The 19,399-nt window shown below is 41.1% G+C and overlaps 1 protein-coding gene across 1 annotated transcript; it reads right to left on the reverse strand.

Moving 5' to 3' along the window:
* Positions 1 to 1,703: 1,703 nt before the first annotated feature.
* On the reverse strand, positions 1,704 to 18,883 carry LOC106554206 (uncharacterized). The gene is made up of 8 exons (XM_014072822.2): positions 18,772 to 18,883; positions 16,853 to 16,974; positions 15,038 to 15,176; positions 11,022 to 11,143; positions 5,754 to 5,864; positions 4,358 to 4,464; positions 2,243 to 2,333; positions 1,704 to 1,968 (listed from the first exon to the last, which is right to left on the reverse strand). Exons 1-8 carry the CDS (start codon positions 18,866 to 18,868, stop codon positions 1,855 to 1,857), a joined length of 903 nt encoding a protein of 300 aa, XP_013928297.1. The 5' UTR covers positions 18,869 to 18,883; the 3' UTR covers positions 1,704 to 1,854.
* Positions 18,884 to 19,399: the final 516 nt, after the last annotated feature.

Below are 19,399 nucleotides of genomic sequence, written 5' to 3' on the forward strand. Positions count from 1 at the left end.
TGACTACAATAGCTCTTCCACTTTTCTTATTTTTGTCCTCCTTTTTCTTGACAACGGAAACCCCCAAAACAGGATACAAATATAATAGCACTTTTGTGATATGATTCCCTTGACAGATATATCTTACTAAGCCATAATTGATTCATTTAATTGATTCATTTGGGCTTATGTGTTGTTGACCCCTGCCTTTAGGGGGGTTTCCATGAATTATGACAATTAAGTAAACCAGCCAGTTAAATTTATTCAATAAATAATGGTTAAATCAAAGTGTGAATGTGTCAATGATATATTTTGTTTTATTCTCTACGAATTGATATGTTTGTATTAATATTAAAGTAAAGGACAATTGTCTTTCCCACCACTGGTTTGACAATAAAGCACAATATTTATTTGGTGGATACTCAACAAATGATTAGTACCTGCTTTAATGGAGGCTTGGGTTTACACAAACAAAAAGTTAATTGAGACAAAAATTCAACGAAAGTTAGGGCTACCTTTATAAATAATCCTTAACCGAAGATATTGAATGCCATCTAGTGGTAACTTATAAATAGCTCTTTAAGTAAGTAGACTTCACTATAACTTATTAAATAAAGCTATACAATATTTGAGATCTTTTGTTTTATGCAATGAATAATAAAAATATGGACTGTTGGTTTCATTTATTAATGTATTTGTCATTTCTTAAAGAATGTATATCTTATGTTATTGTAACCTATGTATATTATAAAAACGTAATAGCAACCTATCCTGATGACACAATAATCATTGGTTTCATTCGAGAGAGTGATGAGTTTGCAGGTAGATGGGAAGTTGAATAACTGGCCCTGTGGTGCAGCCAGAACAATCGAGCTGAACATCCTTAAAACTGTAGAAATGAAACTGGATTTTAAAAGGAGCCCTCCTATTCTACCACATCTTACTACGTTAGATAACACAGTATCAATAGTGGAGACCTTCAAATTTCTGGGTTCTATAGTCTCCCTGGATTTGAAATGGACACCTAGTATTAAAACCATCATTAAAAAGTCACAACAAAGAATGTTGTTCTAGAATTAACTCAAAGTTCAGACTGCTGCAGGAGTTGCTGATACAGTTCTACAGAGCTCATTCAACTTTAGTCAAGCTGGAGTGACAATTGTAGCGCTCTGGATTTGGAAGAATCTTTCTATTTAATCCATCCATCCATCTATCTCAAGGAATGACTCTGGGGGACTTACAATTCAGCTATTGTTGGCAATGGACAGTCAGTTTGGTCTACTAGTACAGTTCAAGTCCTGCCTTTGTCATGACAGTCATCTGGATGACTTCAGACTAATCCCTGTCAACCCATAATGTGACAAGTTGGTAAATTAATTCCTGTCACAAGCGATGGTTCATGTTTGGTTGATCCAAACCTAAGCAAACATATATTTTCATGTAAGTTAAGAAATTAATCAAAAGATGCTTGCTGTACAGAAAACATGTACCTCATGTAGGCAAGAAGTCCTGGAATGATTGTACAACTATGTACCACATTTAAATGCAAAGAAAAAATATAAATGAAAGAGAAGGAACAATATGTTGTAAAGTATGGCAAATGCAGCATTTCCAGTTCTTTAACTAGCCGCCCTGAGTCTTCCGAGAGTGGACGGCATACAAGTTAATAAAATAAAATAAATAAATAAACCCTCACTGGAAATAAACCAGGGAGGTTCTTTTTTAACGCCTTCATGTTTATTTACCAAAAATGCATCACTGATTTTCCATATTATTTTCAAAGGCAGTTCATAACAAAATTTAACAAACTAACATTCTTTAAAATGTTCTTTTTTATTTAAAAAGCACTTGATGCAAATGTACATATTTTGTATGCTATAGAATTCTGTACAAGTAAATTTCTTTAAGTGCTTCTCTATCAGCATCTTCTAAGAATTCATCATATTGCACTGGTACTGCTTTTACCCACTGGCTGAGCTGAATGTCCACCTGAAAAGAAATTTAAACAATTCACTACAACATACATAAATCTCAGAAATGCTGAAAGTACGTAAGCAAAATACCATCAAATAACAACTAAAAATGAGATAACATCACATTTTTTGTGAAACCAAACTACTGTAGATAATACCTACATAGTCAATTTAAATATGCTTCTATATCTTACAATGCCACTTCAGCAACTATAATTAATTCATGATTTACCTATAACACGCACCAAGAAAAACTTGCCATGTAAATAGTTTGAAAAATAGCTCTTTACCTGAAGCTCTGAGAGAGACTTTTCAAGGCTTGGGACAGTCACTAATAAAGACCCTGGCTTTCTTACATTTTGACTTATGATTTTCCATGCTCTAGAAGTAAAACAAAGTACATTTCTTATAAAACAACTCCTCCAAAAATTCTGTCATATGAAACAACACAAGAAACCAAGAGTTGATCTGTGAGGGAGATGGGCAGCTTCTAAATGTTTGGAACACTGCCTGAGCTGCATGTACAAGAAAAGACATACAGGCCAAATAATATGGGAAAAATAACTTGGCCTTCTAGAATATCATAGCTTATTAGGATAATAATAGAATCAAGTTGGATCTTGTACTGGATTCTATTTCCTTACACATATACAGATCTCCTTTATAATATGAAATTATGACAAACACTTTGTGATAATAGAGAAAGGGGATCTCCCTGTTTGGTGAAGATAAGAGAATTCTATCCAACTGTGTCATTATACTACTGGGGCAGCATTTGACAACGAATAACTTCTTCCTTATTTCCCCATATTCAGAATTTCAGATCAATTCTGCAGGAATAGGGGATCTTTGGTGGCGCTGCATCAGGTATGGGAGTGATAACAGAGCAAGTAGATGCAGGTCATGTCATGTTAGATGTAGCACATTATTTTACAGAACACTTGGAATAACCTTTACTTCTGTTAAATAATGCTCTCTATTCTCTTTATTGGAAAAAAGATGAGGATCATCCATCTAATGATGATACTTAAAAAAGAATTATGGCTTGGAATGTTTTTTTTCACTATATCAGCAAGTTAGTTCAGAAATTTTCAATAAAAGAATGGAAGCTTTTCTCAATCTTTCATCTGAATTTGGATAATCTCTTCAAGAATTGTTACCAGCAGTGGGTTTCACATTTTGTTACTACTAGTTTGCCCCCCGCGTGCGCACTTCGTGCATGTACCAGGCCTTCTGCATATGCGCTTTGCTCACGTGTGCATCTTCTGCGCATGCGCCCGGCCTAAAAAACGTGCCTAAGTAGGATGGCATATAGCCGGGGTGGGTGGGCAGGCCCACCTACAATTTCCAATACTGGTTTGGACCAATTGGCCCAAACCGGCTGAATACCACCGCTGATTGTTATCTAATATGATTGATGATACTTGAAGTATCATGTTGCTTAATTTAACTTTTTCTCATTTTCTTTATTAAAATTATCCATGTGACCTACCTCTTTATCAAGCACACTGATAAACTACTTTAATTTCTTCTCATATTTTTTCTGTTTGATATCTTTTAATATTTATTTTTGTGTATTAGAGCAAATAAAATAAATTAAGCACATTGAATCAGCAGGTAACCTTACATAATTTACACTACAACCACCTACAGCATGAAAATTATGTTTCATATTGTTGAGGTTCATGAAACATGAGAATGATTTCATTTTTATAACATCTTACCGTAATATTATTTACATTAAGTATTCTTTTGTCTAACATTATACTTATTTCTAATATCTGATTCGTTAATTGTCTTACATTGTTAAATGTAAATGTAAAATAAAATATCTAGAATGATAATTATATAGATTTGTGTTAGAAATATGGAAACAATAATTATGAACATGATATTGTATACTAGGAGACATAATAGTATGTATAATGTAAAAATCTGTAGATATAACCGGTATATCGCTGTTGCAAAGCTGAAACTGTGATGTGAAAAAAAGAAAACTGTATAATAAAAATACTTTTTTTTTTAAAAGAGAGAATTATTTCAAAATTTATTTTAAAAGGCAAACTGATCTTTGACAGATTTTCATTTTGCCCAAAATAGTCTCACTTGGTACAGAGAAATTTAATAAATTTATTAAATTACAAATTTAATAAAACAATAAAAATGGATTTGCACAAGTGTCTTTAAGTGTCCAGTTTTAGTCTTAGCAAGAGGGAAATGATAGGTTTCACAAGCTTTTTATTCAGCTGTCTTTAATTAGAATGTTTTTACATCCCGAAAAAGAACAAAGGAATCAGTTTTCACAATTATATTTTTATATACTGGCTTGGATTTTAAAGAACATATGCATAGTTGGTTGGGTGTTAGACAGTGTTTCTAGAGATTTCAGAACAAAGAGAACTTACCTAGCCTGTTCTGATCTGTCAAGAAAATATTCAAAGACATTATTCATTACAACAATGTCTGCATTTTGAAGAAGTGAAGCTTGAGTACAAATATCTGCATTAATCACCTAAAGAGAAATGATTTTGCAGAAGTTCAAATGAAAAACCATGTGATAATATTTAAGATTGTTAAAAAAATGTTCAGATCAAGGAAAACCATCTAGGTCTGACCCTTCTACTAGTCTTGTATCAGTACACATGACTCATCTCTTGATCATTAGAAAATAATTGTTCCAATATCGTAGATTGCTATTAATCTTATCATTCATTGTATTAGAAAGAAATTAAAAATTATGTAGTAAGCAAGCTGTGAGATACACAGTGCCATAAGTATGAAATAGATCTGAAGGTGAACAGAAAAATGAAGTCTGCTTGTTGGAGTTTCTCTGTTTTTTTTAACGTAGAGGAGTGTTTTGTCAATAAGAAAAATTGTAAGACACAATAAGAGGAAGGGTCTCTATATACAGAGACCCAGTGTCTCTGTTGGCCTATGCTTAGTAAAACAAGTCTGTGGGTTGAAGTGATGAAGGAACTTTCTGTCTCCTCTTTTCAAATAGCTGAACTAAACCTGTATACTGCATCCAAGATAATCCTATTATGAACATTGTTTAAAATGGAACCTACTGCTATTTCATTAGTTGGTATTCCTTTTAGTACAATGCATATACCCCAAAGCACATCAGGAGTATAGTAGAATGACACTTGCTGAGTTTGGATCTCCAGCACTACCTCAACCCAACACACTCTCTTAATGGCAGATGGTCAAATATTGTTCTTATTAAGGAAGATTGTAAGATTAAAGTTATTGCAAAATATCAAAATCTGTATTTCTATATTCATATGAGATGGTATCAAATTGTAGATAAGAATTTAGGTAGGAATCAGAAATTTCTCATCTTGGCCATGAATGTTAAGGAAGTTGATCATTCTTGGCTTCAATTTCTCCTCAATTCACAGCTGCAACACTGACACAAGAATGTACAGTAGTGTGGAAACCTGCTCCCTTACAGAATTATCAGAATGATAAGCTAATACATGGGAAGTGTAACACCTGAGAGTTAGAAAAATGCTGGGTGTTTTCTTTATTGTCCTTACAAGAACTTATGTAAGCAAAAGATTTGGATGGCTACAAGATTTCTTCAATATTAAACCTATCCAGAGTATATTATATTCCTCTTGGTTTTCACTAATTATATACAAATGAAGCTCAGCTGACTTTCAGCCATATTTACTTGAAAGTTTCTTGCTTGAGACATTTAAAGTAACTGAGCTAATATTGCATTTCTAAGAAAAAGAGCATTATGCTAACCTGCAGCCCTTCCATACATAAACAAAGCAATCAAAGGTATTGGTTCACCTTTATTCTGTCGTCAAGTCGATACTTTGAAATGATAGTTTCCTGCAACTGGCAAAAGTCTCCGTTCATTTCAACTCCATAGATCTGGGATGCTGAACTATAATAGTAGGCCTAAAATAAAAGTAGAAAAACTGAGACGTTGCTAAAGTGGGTTGGAATATAGAGTTGAACTGTAGTAAGCAACTGAATTTTGCTGATCTGTAGGCATTTGCTTTCAAAATGTGTGTAGGCCCTATTAATGACGACTATGCTAAACACATGCTCACATGGCAGCCTAGGAAATACCTAATTTGGGGGAACAAAGGAAATATCCATTTTTTGAATGCTTTGCTGGAGCCAGATCCTAAAAAACAGATAGGTTCCAAACAGTCCCTAAATTTGCTTTGATTTAATTGAATTTGACCTTCCAATTTAAATAAAAGTAATTAGAAAGTATATTATTATTCATGCGTTCAATAATTTTCTATTTCTGTCTCAATAAAAAATAACATATTTTTCAAAATAATTTTCAGCAGAATTAAGCACACTCACTGGGAGTCCAGGGACATGTAAACTTTATAATGTTGGGACTCTAAGGAATAGCAGGGCTCTGCGCAAGACTGGAAACTTGGGGAGGGGAGGAGAAACATCCCAGAAGGCTGCAATTACAAGCCACTTCTATGCAGTTTCTGGGAAGACTGTATCAGAGGTGGGTCGCTGCCGGTTTGGCCCATTTGGCTGAACCGGTAGTAGAATTCAGGCCTGGGTCACAGAACCGGCAGCGATCCAGGCCTGCCACGCCCCCAAACCAGTTCCCTTGCTGCCGCTTGGCCACCGTCATCTTGGATTTTAGAGACTGTGCATGCTCAGTTCTCTGTAAATTGTTGATTTGATTGATTTGATTTATTGACATTTGTAGGCCGCCCTTTTCCCTGAGGGGACTCAGGGCGGCTCACATAAATCAGGGAAGGGGAAATGTAGACAATAACAAAGACACATATAATAAAAGCAATAGCCAACATGCATTCATCATTCGGGAGGGGCAACTATCTTCATCCCCAGGCCTGACGGGCTAGCCAGTTCTTCAAGGCTGTGCGGAAGGCCTGGACGGTGGTGAGGGTACGAATCTCCACGGGGAGCTCGTTCCAAAGGGTCGGGGCAATTACTGAGAAGGCCCTCCTCCTTGTAGTTGCCAGCCGACACTGGCTGGCCGATGGAATACGGAGGAGGCCCAATCTGTGTGATCTTATTGGTCGCAGGGAGGTAATTGGCAGGAGGCGGTCTCTCAAGTATCCAGATCCACTACCATGTAGGGCTTTATGGGTGATTAACAGCACCTTGAAGCGCATCCGGAAGTCGACAGGTAGCCAACGCAGTTCGCGGAGGATAGGTGTAATGTGGGTGAACCGCGGTGCACCCACAATCGCTCGCGCGGCTGCGTTCTGTACCAGCTGAAGACGCCGGACGCTCTTCAAGGGCAGCCCCATGTAGAGCACATTGCAGTATTCCAGCCTAGAGGTCACGAGGGCCCGAGTGACTGTTGTGAGTGCCTCCCGATTCAGGTAGGGCCGCAACTGGCGCACCAGGCGAACCTGGGCGAATGCCCCCCTAGCCACAGCCGTCAAATGATGGTCGAACGATAGCTGTGGGTCTAGGAGGACTCCTAAGTTGCGAACCCTCTCTGAGGGGTGTAGAGTTTGACCCCCCAGCCTGAGAGATGGAATATTGGTGGAATCCTTGGGAGTGAAACACAACAGCCACTCGGTCTTTTCTGGGTTGAGCACAAGCTTGTTAGCCTTCATCCAGTCCATAACCGCCTCCAGACCCCGGTTCATCACGTCTGCCGCTTCATTGAGTTGGCACGGGGCGGACAGATACAGTTGAGTATCGTCCGCATATTGATGGTATCTGATCCCGTGCCTGCGGATGATCTCTCCCAGCGGTTTCATGTAGATGTTGAATAGTAGGGGGGATAAGACCGAACCCTGCGGCACCCCATATGTTAGGGGCCTAGGGGACGATCTCTGCCCCCCCACTAACACCGACTGCGACCTGTCTGAGAGGTAGGAAGAGAACCACCGTAGCACGGTGCCTCCCACTCCCACCCCCCGCAGTCGTCGCAGAAGGATACCATGGTCGATGGTATCGAAAGCCGCTGAGAGGTCAAGGAGAACCAGGATGGAGGGGAATCCTCCATCTCTGGCTCTCCAAAGATCATCAGTCAATGCGACCAAAGCGGTTTCTGTGCTGTAGCCGGGTCTGAAGCCTGACTGGAAGGGGTCGAGATAGTTTGCTTCCTCCAAGGACCGCTGGAGCTGAAAGGCCACCACCTTCTCAACAACCTTCCCAAGGAAGGGAAGGTTGGAGACTGGACGATAGTTATTAAGGACAGCTGGATCCAAAGATGGCTTCTTTAGGAGGGGTCTCACCACCGCCACTTTCAGTGCGGCGGGGAAGTTCCCCTCCCGAAGAGAGGCGGTCACGACCGCCTGGATCCAGCCTCGTGTCACCTCACTGCTGCTGGTAACCAGCCATGAGGGACACGGGTCCAGTACGCAGGTGGAGGCACTCACAGCCCTCATGGCCTTGTCCACATCCCCGGGGGTAACATCCTGAAACTCAACCCAGAGATGTTCCGTTTGATCCTCTTGTGCCTCGGCTGGAACTGCAGGGGTGGAGTCCAAGTCCGACCGAAACCGAGCAATTTTGTCCGCTAGGAATTGGGCATAATCCTCAGCTCTGCCCTGCAAGGGCTCCCCTACCTCCCTTTTATTTAATAGGGAGTGGGTTATCTTAAACAGGGCGGCTGGGCGGGATTCAGCGGACGCAACCAAGGTGGCTATGTGGGATCTTTTTGCTGCCCTAAGCGCTCTGGTGTATTCCTTGGTGCAGGTGGTTACCATTGCTCGGTTCGATTCGGACTTATTGGACCTCCATCGGTGCTCTAGGCATCTCCTCCGGCGCTTCATCTCCCGGAGTTCCTCGGTAAACCAAGGGGGTCTCCGGGATCCGCCGCCTCGGAGGGGCCGTAGTGGCGCAATCCGGTCGAGGGCCTCTGACGCTGCCGTATGCCAGGCAGCAGCCAAAGCCTCTACCGGATTGTGGGCGAAAGAATCAGGAATAACCCCAAGCTCCGTCTGGAACCTTAAAGGCTCCATGAGTCGCCTGGGGCGGAACCACCTGGTCGGTTCCTCCTCCCTACAGTGGGGGTTTGGCCTCTGGAAGTCGAGCCTCAGTAGGCAATGGTCTGACCACGACAGGGGTATGATGTCATTACCCCTCAGACCAAGATCACAAATCCACTGCTCCGAGAGAAATACGAGGTCGAGCATGTGACCCGCCGAATGGGTTGGGCCCCGAATTACTTGGGTCAAGCCCATGGCTGTCATGGAAGCCATGAACTCCTGCGCCCCATCAGAGTTTTCACCGAGCGAAGGCAAATTGAAGTCCCCCAGGACCATCAACCTAGGGAACTCAATTGCCAGCTCGGCTACCGACTCGAGGAGCGAGGGGAGGGCTGCTGCAACGCTGTTGGGAGGCAGGTACGTTAACAGCAAACCCACTTGACCCTTGAGGTCCAACTTTATCAGCAGAGACTCACACCCGACAAGCTCCGGAGCAGGGACCCTACGAGGAACTAACGACTCCCGGATAACAACGGCCACACCTCCACCCCTTCCCTGAGCTCTCGGCTGGTGCAGCACCTGAAATCCTTCTGGGCACAGTTCTACAAGGGGGACTCCTCCCTCTGGGCCCAGCCAGGTTTCAGTAATACATGCCAGGTCTGCCCTCTCGTCTAAAATTAAGTCCCGGACGAGAGGAGCTTTATGTACCACAGACCTGGCATTTAGCGACAGCAGCCTGAGTCCAGGGTCCTGATTACTTGCGCCATCTGGTCTCGGAGTGGGACTCACAGGGCCGGAAGGAGGGATCTCTGTAATGTAGCGAACCCTCCTTCCCCGGTAATGGCCTGCCCTGAAGTCCCCGCCATATCTGCCCCTCCCTGTTACGACCGTAATACCCCGACCCTCTCCCGTGTCTCTAGTTCCCCCAACCACCCCCATGGCCCCCGCTTCTCCCGGCAGGTCCTCCGAATCAGGCATACTCATTCATTCACCCAAGCAGTCCCCACAGAAAGTTAAAACACATAAAAAATACAATGATAATGGATAATAAAAGTGGGATCATTCACTCAAGCACATACAATCCCATGCACTCATCATACCAGATAAAAATTGCGCGGATAAACGGTTGTGCAGATTGGTGAAGGCAGGATCTTAGAATTGGCCTTCTCGTTAATAAAGTCTAATGGGAGTCCGATAGAAAGCTGTAAATGGTCCAGAAAAGTATATGTCCAAAAAGAAATACTAACAATGTCCACTGGAGGGAGTCCAAGTTCTTAACACATGTTCTGCGCATATGTACAGGACAATTTAAATGCAACTGCGCACGCGCACACAAAGCGTGCACACACATTGCCCATGGGTTGCAAACTGGTAGTAACGCCAGCAGCAACCTACCCCTGGACTGCATGAACATATTTATGTAGTCAAGAGAAATCAAGCTCAACTTGAAGAATACTTAGTTTTAAACCAGAATGTTCTGTGCGTATGCAACAGAACAATTTACATTGAACTGTGCACATTGTGCTCGGGTTGTGAACCAGCAGTACCAGCAGCAGCAACCCATCCCTGGACTGCATGAACATATTTATGTAGTCAAGAGAAATCAAACTCAGCTGGAAGAATACTTAGTTTTAAACCAGAATATTCTGTTTTCTGTTATTTCAACCTGTAAAAGGTTATTACTTTCGAACTATGTGAACAATAATCACACTTTCTATTTTAGGATAAATGTGAAGGTTGATTCTGCATCTACTTGCTAAAAATAGTTTCTTAAGTCAAGAGCAGGAATATCACCATTGCACAAGAGATTAGTTAATTCTAAAAGCATGCAAAGGATAAGGCCAGCATCCTTTCTTTTCAAGGGTAGAGCTTGATGACTACAGCCTGTTATTTCTGAGGTTATTCATGTCTTTAATGAATAACCATAATATGCTGGTTCCTCTAATAAGGGATTTATGTTTCAACTTTTGCATTCCAAAAACTATATTCAAGTTGAGTAATGTCAGTAATCAAATCTCAAAATTAAACGTAAGAAGCAAACAATTCAGCAAAACCCATCCCTCAAATCAATAACAAATTAAGGTTCAAAAAATAGCAACCAGAAACTTGCTTAAATAATATTATACAGCATAGACAGTAAACCAATTTCTGGTGTAGTTTTTACCCCAAACAGGACTGCTCCAAGCCTGGAGCCCACGTCAACCAGAACCTTCCCTGTCAGGTCAGGCAATACTTCCTGGTACAGGAACTTCAGTTCCACAAGGGAAAAGGAATGGGAAATGAATTCTGGGAAACAACAATAAAATAAAGCATGTTGTAGCTATGGTTAGCATTAACTTGGATTAAAACAAAACTTTCTAAAGAAAATTCTCATTTTTGATTTGAGCAATGATAAAAATATTCCCAAGAGTATTTTGGATATTATAGCAATAGCAATGAATAGCAATAGCAGTTAGACTTATATACCGCTTCATAGGCCTTTAAGGCCTCTCTAAGCGGTTTACAGAGTCAGCATATCGCCCCCAACAACAATCTGGGTCCTCATTTCACCCACCTCGGAAGGATGGAAGGCTGAGTCAACCTTGAGCCGGTGAGATTTGAACCGCTGAACTGCAGATAACAGTCAGCTGAAGTGGCCTGCAGTACTGCACCCTAACCACTGAGCCACCTCTGCGGCAATTTTGAAAAATCAATGACCTGAATGGGGTTCGCCATAGTTGAAAACTGAACTATATGCATTTAAGTGGAATACATTATGGACATGGTTCTTTGAGTAGCTAGACTCTTGCAAAGACAGCATTTTAATCTGTGCTCATTCTGTTTTCGGGTGCTGGTGGCAAAGCCTGGATTTTATTTTTTCCTTCCTTGCATTGTATTAAGTGAGCATAACAACAAGATTTAGCATGCTGACTTTGAAGCACATTCCAATGTGTTCATATCTAACTAATTAACCTGTCATTTGGACATTTGAAAATAGATTATCCTTACAATTTCTTGATTCATAATTATTCAGAAAAAAAGAGGTACATCTGAAAATATTTTGGAAAAAGTTTTTTGGATCACATAAGGTAAAGGTAAAGGTTCTCCTAGTCGTTCCCAACTCTAGGGGATGGTGCTCATCTCCGTTTCATAGCCAAAAAGCCAGCACCGTCCGAAGATGTCCCCGTGGTTATGTGGCCAACATGACTAAATGCTGAAAACGCATGGAACACTGTTACCTTCCCACTAAAGGTAGTTCCTCTTTTTTCTACTTCCATTTTTACATGCTTTTGAACTGCTAGGTTAGCAGAAGCTGGGACAAGTAACGGGAGCTCACTCCATTACGTGGCACTAGGGATTCGAACTGCCGACCTTCTGATCGACAAGCTCAGCATCTTAGCCACCGAGCCACCACGTTCCTCTTGGATCACATACAAATAAAATATTTTTTTGCTGTTTATGAAAGCAATTTAATTTTCTTCATCCCAAATTTTAAAAGTTGCATCAGCTTTAGAGACTTATCTCCTTAAAGCAGATGCAATTTCTTTTCAGGCTTATGTGAAAGCCTGAAGAAAGATGTTCTGTTTTAATAAAAGTGGTGACTTTGCCTGAGTTGAACTCAAGTAAGATCCAAAAGAGTTCTAAATAATTTTCAAATGCTTATGATTTTAATATATACTTCTCTAACATTCTCATGTAAACTACTTTGAACTGCTAAAATTTGTATTTAAATCTGAAATATAAAAATATATGAATATAATACTAATGGCTTCTGAAGAGTTTTTTAAAATATTGGTGCTGATACCGTGTTTCCCCAAAACTACGACATATCCTGATAATAAGGCCATGCCATATTTTTCCTGTGGGCAAAAATATATGCCCCCCCAATAATAAGCCCCCTGGACAACCCCTCCCTCCAGCTAGGCAGAGCGCCACTCACCAACCTAGCGATATCCCAAAGGTGCCAAGCCGCAGGAGCTGGGGGCGAGGGGGGGCAAAGGCGCTCACATTGCTTGCCACCTTCGGGATAGCCCTAGGTTGGTGAGTGGCGCTGTGCCCAGCTGGAGCAGAGGGTTACCGCCCGGCAAGCCCCCTTTCCAGCCGGGCAGAATGCCACTCACCGACCCAGTAATATCCCAAAGGCGCTAAGCCGCATGGCGCTCTGCCCAGCTGGAAAGGGAGGTTGTGCGAGCGCCTGTTCTGCCCCCAGCTCGTGTGCCTCCCAGCCTCAATATGCTGTCAGCCCACAACCATAGAGTGTAGTCCCAGAGCAGCCGCTTCCGGAAGACTCGGCAGCGGATCGCCAGAGTTTGGAAGTCGGTAATGCTCGGAGCGCGGCAGTGGGAGTGTGGCGGCGCCGGCGCCCTGGCCCTGCAGGGAGAGCTGGGCCAGGGCATAGGGAGGCTGGGAGGCACGTGAGCTGGGGGCAGAACAGGCGCTCACGCAACCTCCCTTTCTAGCCAGGCAGAGCACCATGCGGCTTAGCGCCTTTGGGATATTACTGGGGGTTCCACCACAAAACCGCAAAGCCCTTATCTGCGCCAACATAAGTGCGGAGGGCAAATCCGCACCGTTTGAAGCGCTAAGGAAAAACGCGACCCTACCACGATGACATAATCGCGGAGGGCAAATCTGCGCCTTCCGAAGCACTCAGCACCCTAAACCTAACCCTAAACCTAACCCTAAACCTAACCCTAAACCTAACCCTAAACCTAACCCTAAACCTAACCCTAAACCTAACCCTAAACCTAACCCTAAACCTAACCCTAAACCTAACCCTAAACCTAACCCTAAACCTAACCCTAAACCTAACCCTAAAGCAAACCCCTAAACCTAATCCTAACCCTTACCTTAATTTAAACCGGCTTTCTGCCGCCGCGCTGTTTTAAAGCACCCTTCCGTCGCCGCGCTGTTGTCGCAGCGGTGATGACGCGCGGTAATGACGTCACGGCTTTAGCGATGTGGTTTTATCACCACTATTTTGACAAGCGCGGTTTTGTCGTGCCACGATTACTGGGTCAGTGAGTGGCATTCTGCCTGGCTGGAAAGGGGGGTTGCCAGGAGGCTGCTCGTGAGTGTGGTCACCTCATGGCTGCTGTGTAGTGCTGCTGCGACAGCGCAACACAGTCATTTGCCCCTGAGGCTGCGCCCGGCTCTTCAGGTGCCCGCTCCCAAGAGAGCAGTCACCTGGCAACCACAAACCAATAACACCCCCCCCCCCGATAGTAAGGCTCAAGCAACATTTTGGGGGGGGGAATAAGACCCTGTCTTATTTTCAGAGAAACACAGTACTGTTTTTGTGACAATTTGTAAGTATTAAAACAGAATTATTCAAGGAAGACGTGTAGCACATATATAAAGATTTCTGAATGTATAACTTCATACACTATACATGTAGAAAGGTTTGTTTATTTATTAGACTTTATCCCACCTTTATTACTTTAAAAGTAACCCAAGGCAGTGAACATATATAATATGCCCTTCCCCCTATTTTCTTCATAGCAACAATAACCCTTATGCCTTAACCACTATCCCAACTTTCTGCTTTTCTTTTCTGCTTCTCATCCAAGAAGCTTCTTTAGCTTCAAACCAGAAAAGAAAAAACCAGAAAGTCCAGTTGCCTCTTGAAAAAGCACCTTTGAGACAACCATGACCTGGATGACTGAGAGTCTCTTTAGTCACTGGATCATGAGCACGTCTACCTTAGCACACACAGGTACTAATGTAACTTCTGATATTGCCTCTGGCACTTATTAGGCTTTCTGTCTTAATGACTAGACTCTCTTTTAAATTTTATACTGAGAACCAAAAACATAATTGAAATCTTGCAAACCATAAGGTAAAAACATATAGCGTAGTCTTTTAGCATTCTTAGGAAATAAAAAGGGATGTAGTGCCTTTTTACTCCATGATTAAAAATATGCATAGTTACAATAAATTCCTACAAAGCTTTCTGGAGAGTGAGAAGTATCTGTTTATTGAGAAGCAACCTAATCAGCTGCCTTCTAATCAAAAGGTGCTTTGTGCCTGGCTTGGCTGCCGTAGGAGTTATTTCTTGAACAAGCAAGGCCACATAATATTTATGTTATGTAAGCAGCCACAAACTCCAGCCCAAAATGATTGGCCTGATATACAGCAAGGGAACACTCAGGTCAGTGCTGCAGTTTGGTTAAAAACAAAATACAATATTTAACTGCTTACCTAATGGTGCTGTCTGATGAGAGCCACATGCTAGACAATAATTTCTGCTCATCTTTCCTTCTTCACATAAAGAGTCAATACAATCATCATCATAAAGGAAAGCATCAACATGAATGGTGGGTACTGTCTGTTCATGAAGCTAAAGAAAAAAAAAGGCACACTTGATAAATATTTGGGACATTTTCTCCCCACCTCAGTTTATATGCCATTGAAATTCAATAATCATACATTTTCTATGTTATTTGTTTATAGAAATTATAATCTATCATATCTGAATGACTCTAGTAGTTCACAATCACAATGCATAGAGATGAAATGGAAAAAATAAGCACCATAAATGTACAAAAGAATATCATAAAATCAAGTTTAAAAGGCCAAAATTCAAAAATCCAGATTACACATAACTTTAAAAAAATTATCCATCACACTGAATAATTTAGTTAGCAAGCAATTTATATCCCAAACATTTAGCAGAACCAGTCTTCATTGCCCTCCTAAAATTTAATTAGGAGACTGCCTAGTCCTTGATATTTCGGGAAGACTACTCCATAAGGATGGGGCAACCACTGATACTACTTCCCTGTGGACTTCCAATAAGATTTGTGAACTTCAACTCCCGGTATTCCTCAGCCAGCAAGGGAATGGCTAGGGAATTTTGAGAACTGAAGTCCATACATCTTAAAATTGTCAAGGTTGAGAAACTCTGCTATAGTTCTTACTGCTGAGTTTAGAAAGATCTTCTCTAACACCTAGTAAATCTTCACAAAAACATTTCATCCTGTGGCTTACATGGATCATCACAGGAGACAATTGTATATAGAGTCGCAGCTTTTCTCCTGATAACTTTAAAGGATGAATTCCTAAGAGTTGATTCCGAAGTGGAAAACATATCTGATAACTATCAGTCCACTCTTCATGAAAAAGTGAAGCCTGCTCCCTTTTATATCAGAAGAATCCAAGAAACAGAAACAGAATTTCCCACACTAATTTGTCTATGGTATTTTCAATTGACAACAAACTACTTTTTATTCATCATACCAATGAGATATTAGTTGATGGAAATTAACAGCTTGCAATCCAGTTTTCTATAAGAAAATTCAGACACTTTTATACAAATGAAGTAAAAAAAATCACATATTCGTCCATACGAAACAACATTTTCCATTTTAGCAGAATCCAGATATTCACCAGATTTAGAAAAAAAGAAAAAGATGCTGCTCCTAATTGTTCATGTACCTTGATGCAGGAGACTAACTTAAAGGGCAGGATATGGGACATAGCTTTCTCCTCCAAGATATTTTTGCTGCATCCCAATATCAACCCATTTGAGAAGACTGCCTTATATTACCTAATGGCTAGATTATCCCTGGGATAAAGGCAATCGGCTGAGCATTTGATTATGTCCAAATCTATCAAGATATACATTATACAAATATATATATCAATATACTATAACCTTCTAATACTTTATTCTAAAATTGAACAATACAATAGAAGCAATATAGAATCTAATTACAAGCAATATATTGATACTTCTATTTTACCATTGAAGAACACTGAAACTTTAAAGATAAGGCCAATCAAGAGAATGTTTTGCATTTTTAAATTTAAAAATAATCTTGGTATAATTATGAATAACTCCTAGAAATTATTACTGCACTAATGTTTACTTTAAACCTTGATCTATGTTCTGTCTTCTGTTGGACTACATCAACAAAAAAGCCAACAAAGCCATAGGTGGCGAAGGCTTTATAGAAAATTCTAATTAAAAATCATGTGTCAACTTTTATGGGAAGGTTGAATAGCAAAACCTACTTTTTGAATAGCATTATGCTCTGAATTGAGCACTGCTCCAACAGGCAAACGATGTCGAATATCTTCAGCAATACTTCTGAGAATGATATCATCATTATTGAATGTAAATTCATCAAAGTCATCTGCAAAAAACAGGGAAAACAGATTTTGCAATGATCATGTGAAACTCAAGGCAATACCTTTATTTAACTTGGCTGCTGAATGCACAGATTCCTAGAAGTGCAGATTCTACAAACATTCATCAAAAGAAAATTAATGGCACTAGCTGTACAATCAGTAAACAAGCATGAAGTCAGCTAGTTATCAATCAAGAATGCAAGGCCTAGAAAGAAGAAGAAACTGGGGGCAATACAGCAGTCCTGAAAATAAATAGGGAAAGACTCAGTAATGTACTGGAATGACAATCGGGCCAAAACAGCACCATCGCATTTTTATTCATATTCAGCATTAGGCAGTAAAAGGGTATTTAAGAGGAAATGTTGATAAAATGTTTCAATACAGCTGACCATACTTTGGCAGCAAGGGTCAGAAAGGACTGGATAGACTTGTCAACATAACAGTGATGCTGGAAATGTTTATCAGGAATCAACAAAAACAGTGTCCAAAACTGATCCTTGAAAGATGCCTCCAAAAGGGGAAATTCCTGGGATAAAAATCCTTTACACAACATTGCAAAATAACAAAAAAATAGAAATTCAAAATTAACTACTAACAATGCCCTCCAATTGTAATCGAGTGAATGTTCAGTGATGCCCAAAGATTGTAACATAAACAATTGTCTTAATACATTATTATTATTATTTTTTGCTGGGACATATAGCAAAGGTCATATATTTAGATGGCTTTTACAGAGAGAATAAATTTTATACCAAGCAACCAGATGCAAAGTGAACCAACCCAATGGGACATGTGTGTACTCTCAGTCTTAATGGGAATCATCATGACGCTTATGTGAAAATGAATTTCAAAGGCAGCACAGCTTCCACATAGTCTTAATGGAGAACAATATAGGATGCCATATCTTTCTTCGGTGAGGGGCGCTGTGGCTCAGTGGCTAAGATGCTGAGCTTGTTCGCATCCCTAGCGTAACTGAGCTCCTGTTACCTGTCCCAGCTTCTGCCAACTTAGCAGTTCAAAAGCATGTAAAAATGCAAGTAGAAAAATAGGGACCACCTTTGGTGGGAAGGTAATAGCAATAGCAATAGCAATAGCAGTTAGACTCATATACCGCTTCATAGGGCTTTCAGCCCTCTCTAAGCGGTTTACAGAGTCAGCATATTGCCCCCAACAACAATCCGGGTCCTCATTTTACCCACCTCGGAAGGATGGAAGGCTGAGTCAACCCTGAGCCGGTGAGATTTGAACAGGCGAACTGCAGAATTGCAGTCAGCTGAAGTAGCCTGCAGTGCTGCATTTAACCACTGCGCCACCTCGCCGCCTTCAGCCACATAACCACAGATACGTCTTCGAACAGGGCTGGCTCTTCGGCTTTGAAACGGATATGAGCACCACCCCCTAGAGTCGGGAACAACTAGCACATATGTCCGAGAGGAACCTCTACCTTTAGCTTTACCTTATCTTTCTTCTGGATTTCCAGAGTCACTCAGGAATACAATACATTGGACCAAATGAACAAATAATCTGGTTCAACATGTTTGGTGCGATTAAATTAAACTCTGATTGAGGAAGGTTTCTTCATGCGGTTTCCCCAAGTCAACAGTCCCGTAACAAAAGCAATGAAAAAAAGGGGCAGATAAGCGAAGTATAAAACAAATAAACGTTCTGGGGAAAAAATGGGGGGGGGGGAATGGAAAGAGACATCCCGGAAAAGAGTACCCGTAACTGTCTGGCGACCCCACGTTATACTATTTCACGTGTTGGGGGGAATCATACGACGAATGAGAAGAAACTCCGCTTACTAGATGTTCTCAGCCAGTGCAGCAGGCGAGGCAACTCCCCCGCACGCGCACCCTTTATTACGTTCAGCACCGCTTGGCGAGCCGATGGAAAATCCATCCTTACCTGATTGAAGGTACCGCGCAAGCGCGCCTCTATCGTCTTTCTCCCTACGCCTAGAGATGTCAGTCAGACTCTATCGCTCGGCCTTGAACGCATGCGCAGAAGTAACTGCCATTCTTTTCCCCCTGCTCCGGGGATTATGTATATGATGAGTCTTTCCGGAACTTCTTGGTATTATTCCTCTTCTTTTGTTTAAAAGACGGTGACGGCAATGGGCCCTTTTCAAGAACCGTGTCCGCCCCTCGTTTTGTGTGGCGATGAATAATTTTGCTGTTTTTGAATACAGCTCTTGGCGTAATGATTCCGAACGATGTTGATTTATTATTGGTTTTACCCCGCGGTGCAGGTTGTCACTGGCAAAAAAAAAAAAAACCCTCAAATTTAAAAAGCTGAATGTGACTTTAAATTGTGCTAAAATACTAAAAAAAATTAATCATCACTATGAATCTGGGCCAGAACATAAGTTTTGCAGAAATTTATGCAATCGATTTTGAACTTCTTGAGTTCAAAATCTCTTACACCTTTCCT

The sequence above is a fragment of the Thamnophis sirtalis genome, unplaced genomic scaffold, assembly GCF_051295495.1.
Source record: "Thamnophis sirtalis isolate CommonGarterSnake01/CBP01778 unplaced genomic scaffold, rThaSir2_p1.2 scaffold_1, whole genome shotgun sequence".
Lineage (NCBI taxonomy): Eukaryota > Metazoa > Chordata > Lepidosauria > Squamata > Natricidae > Thamnophis > Thamnophis sirtalis.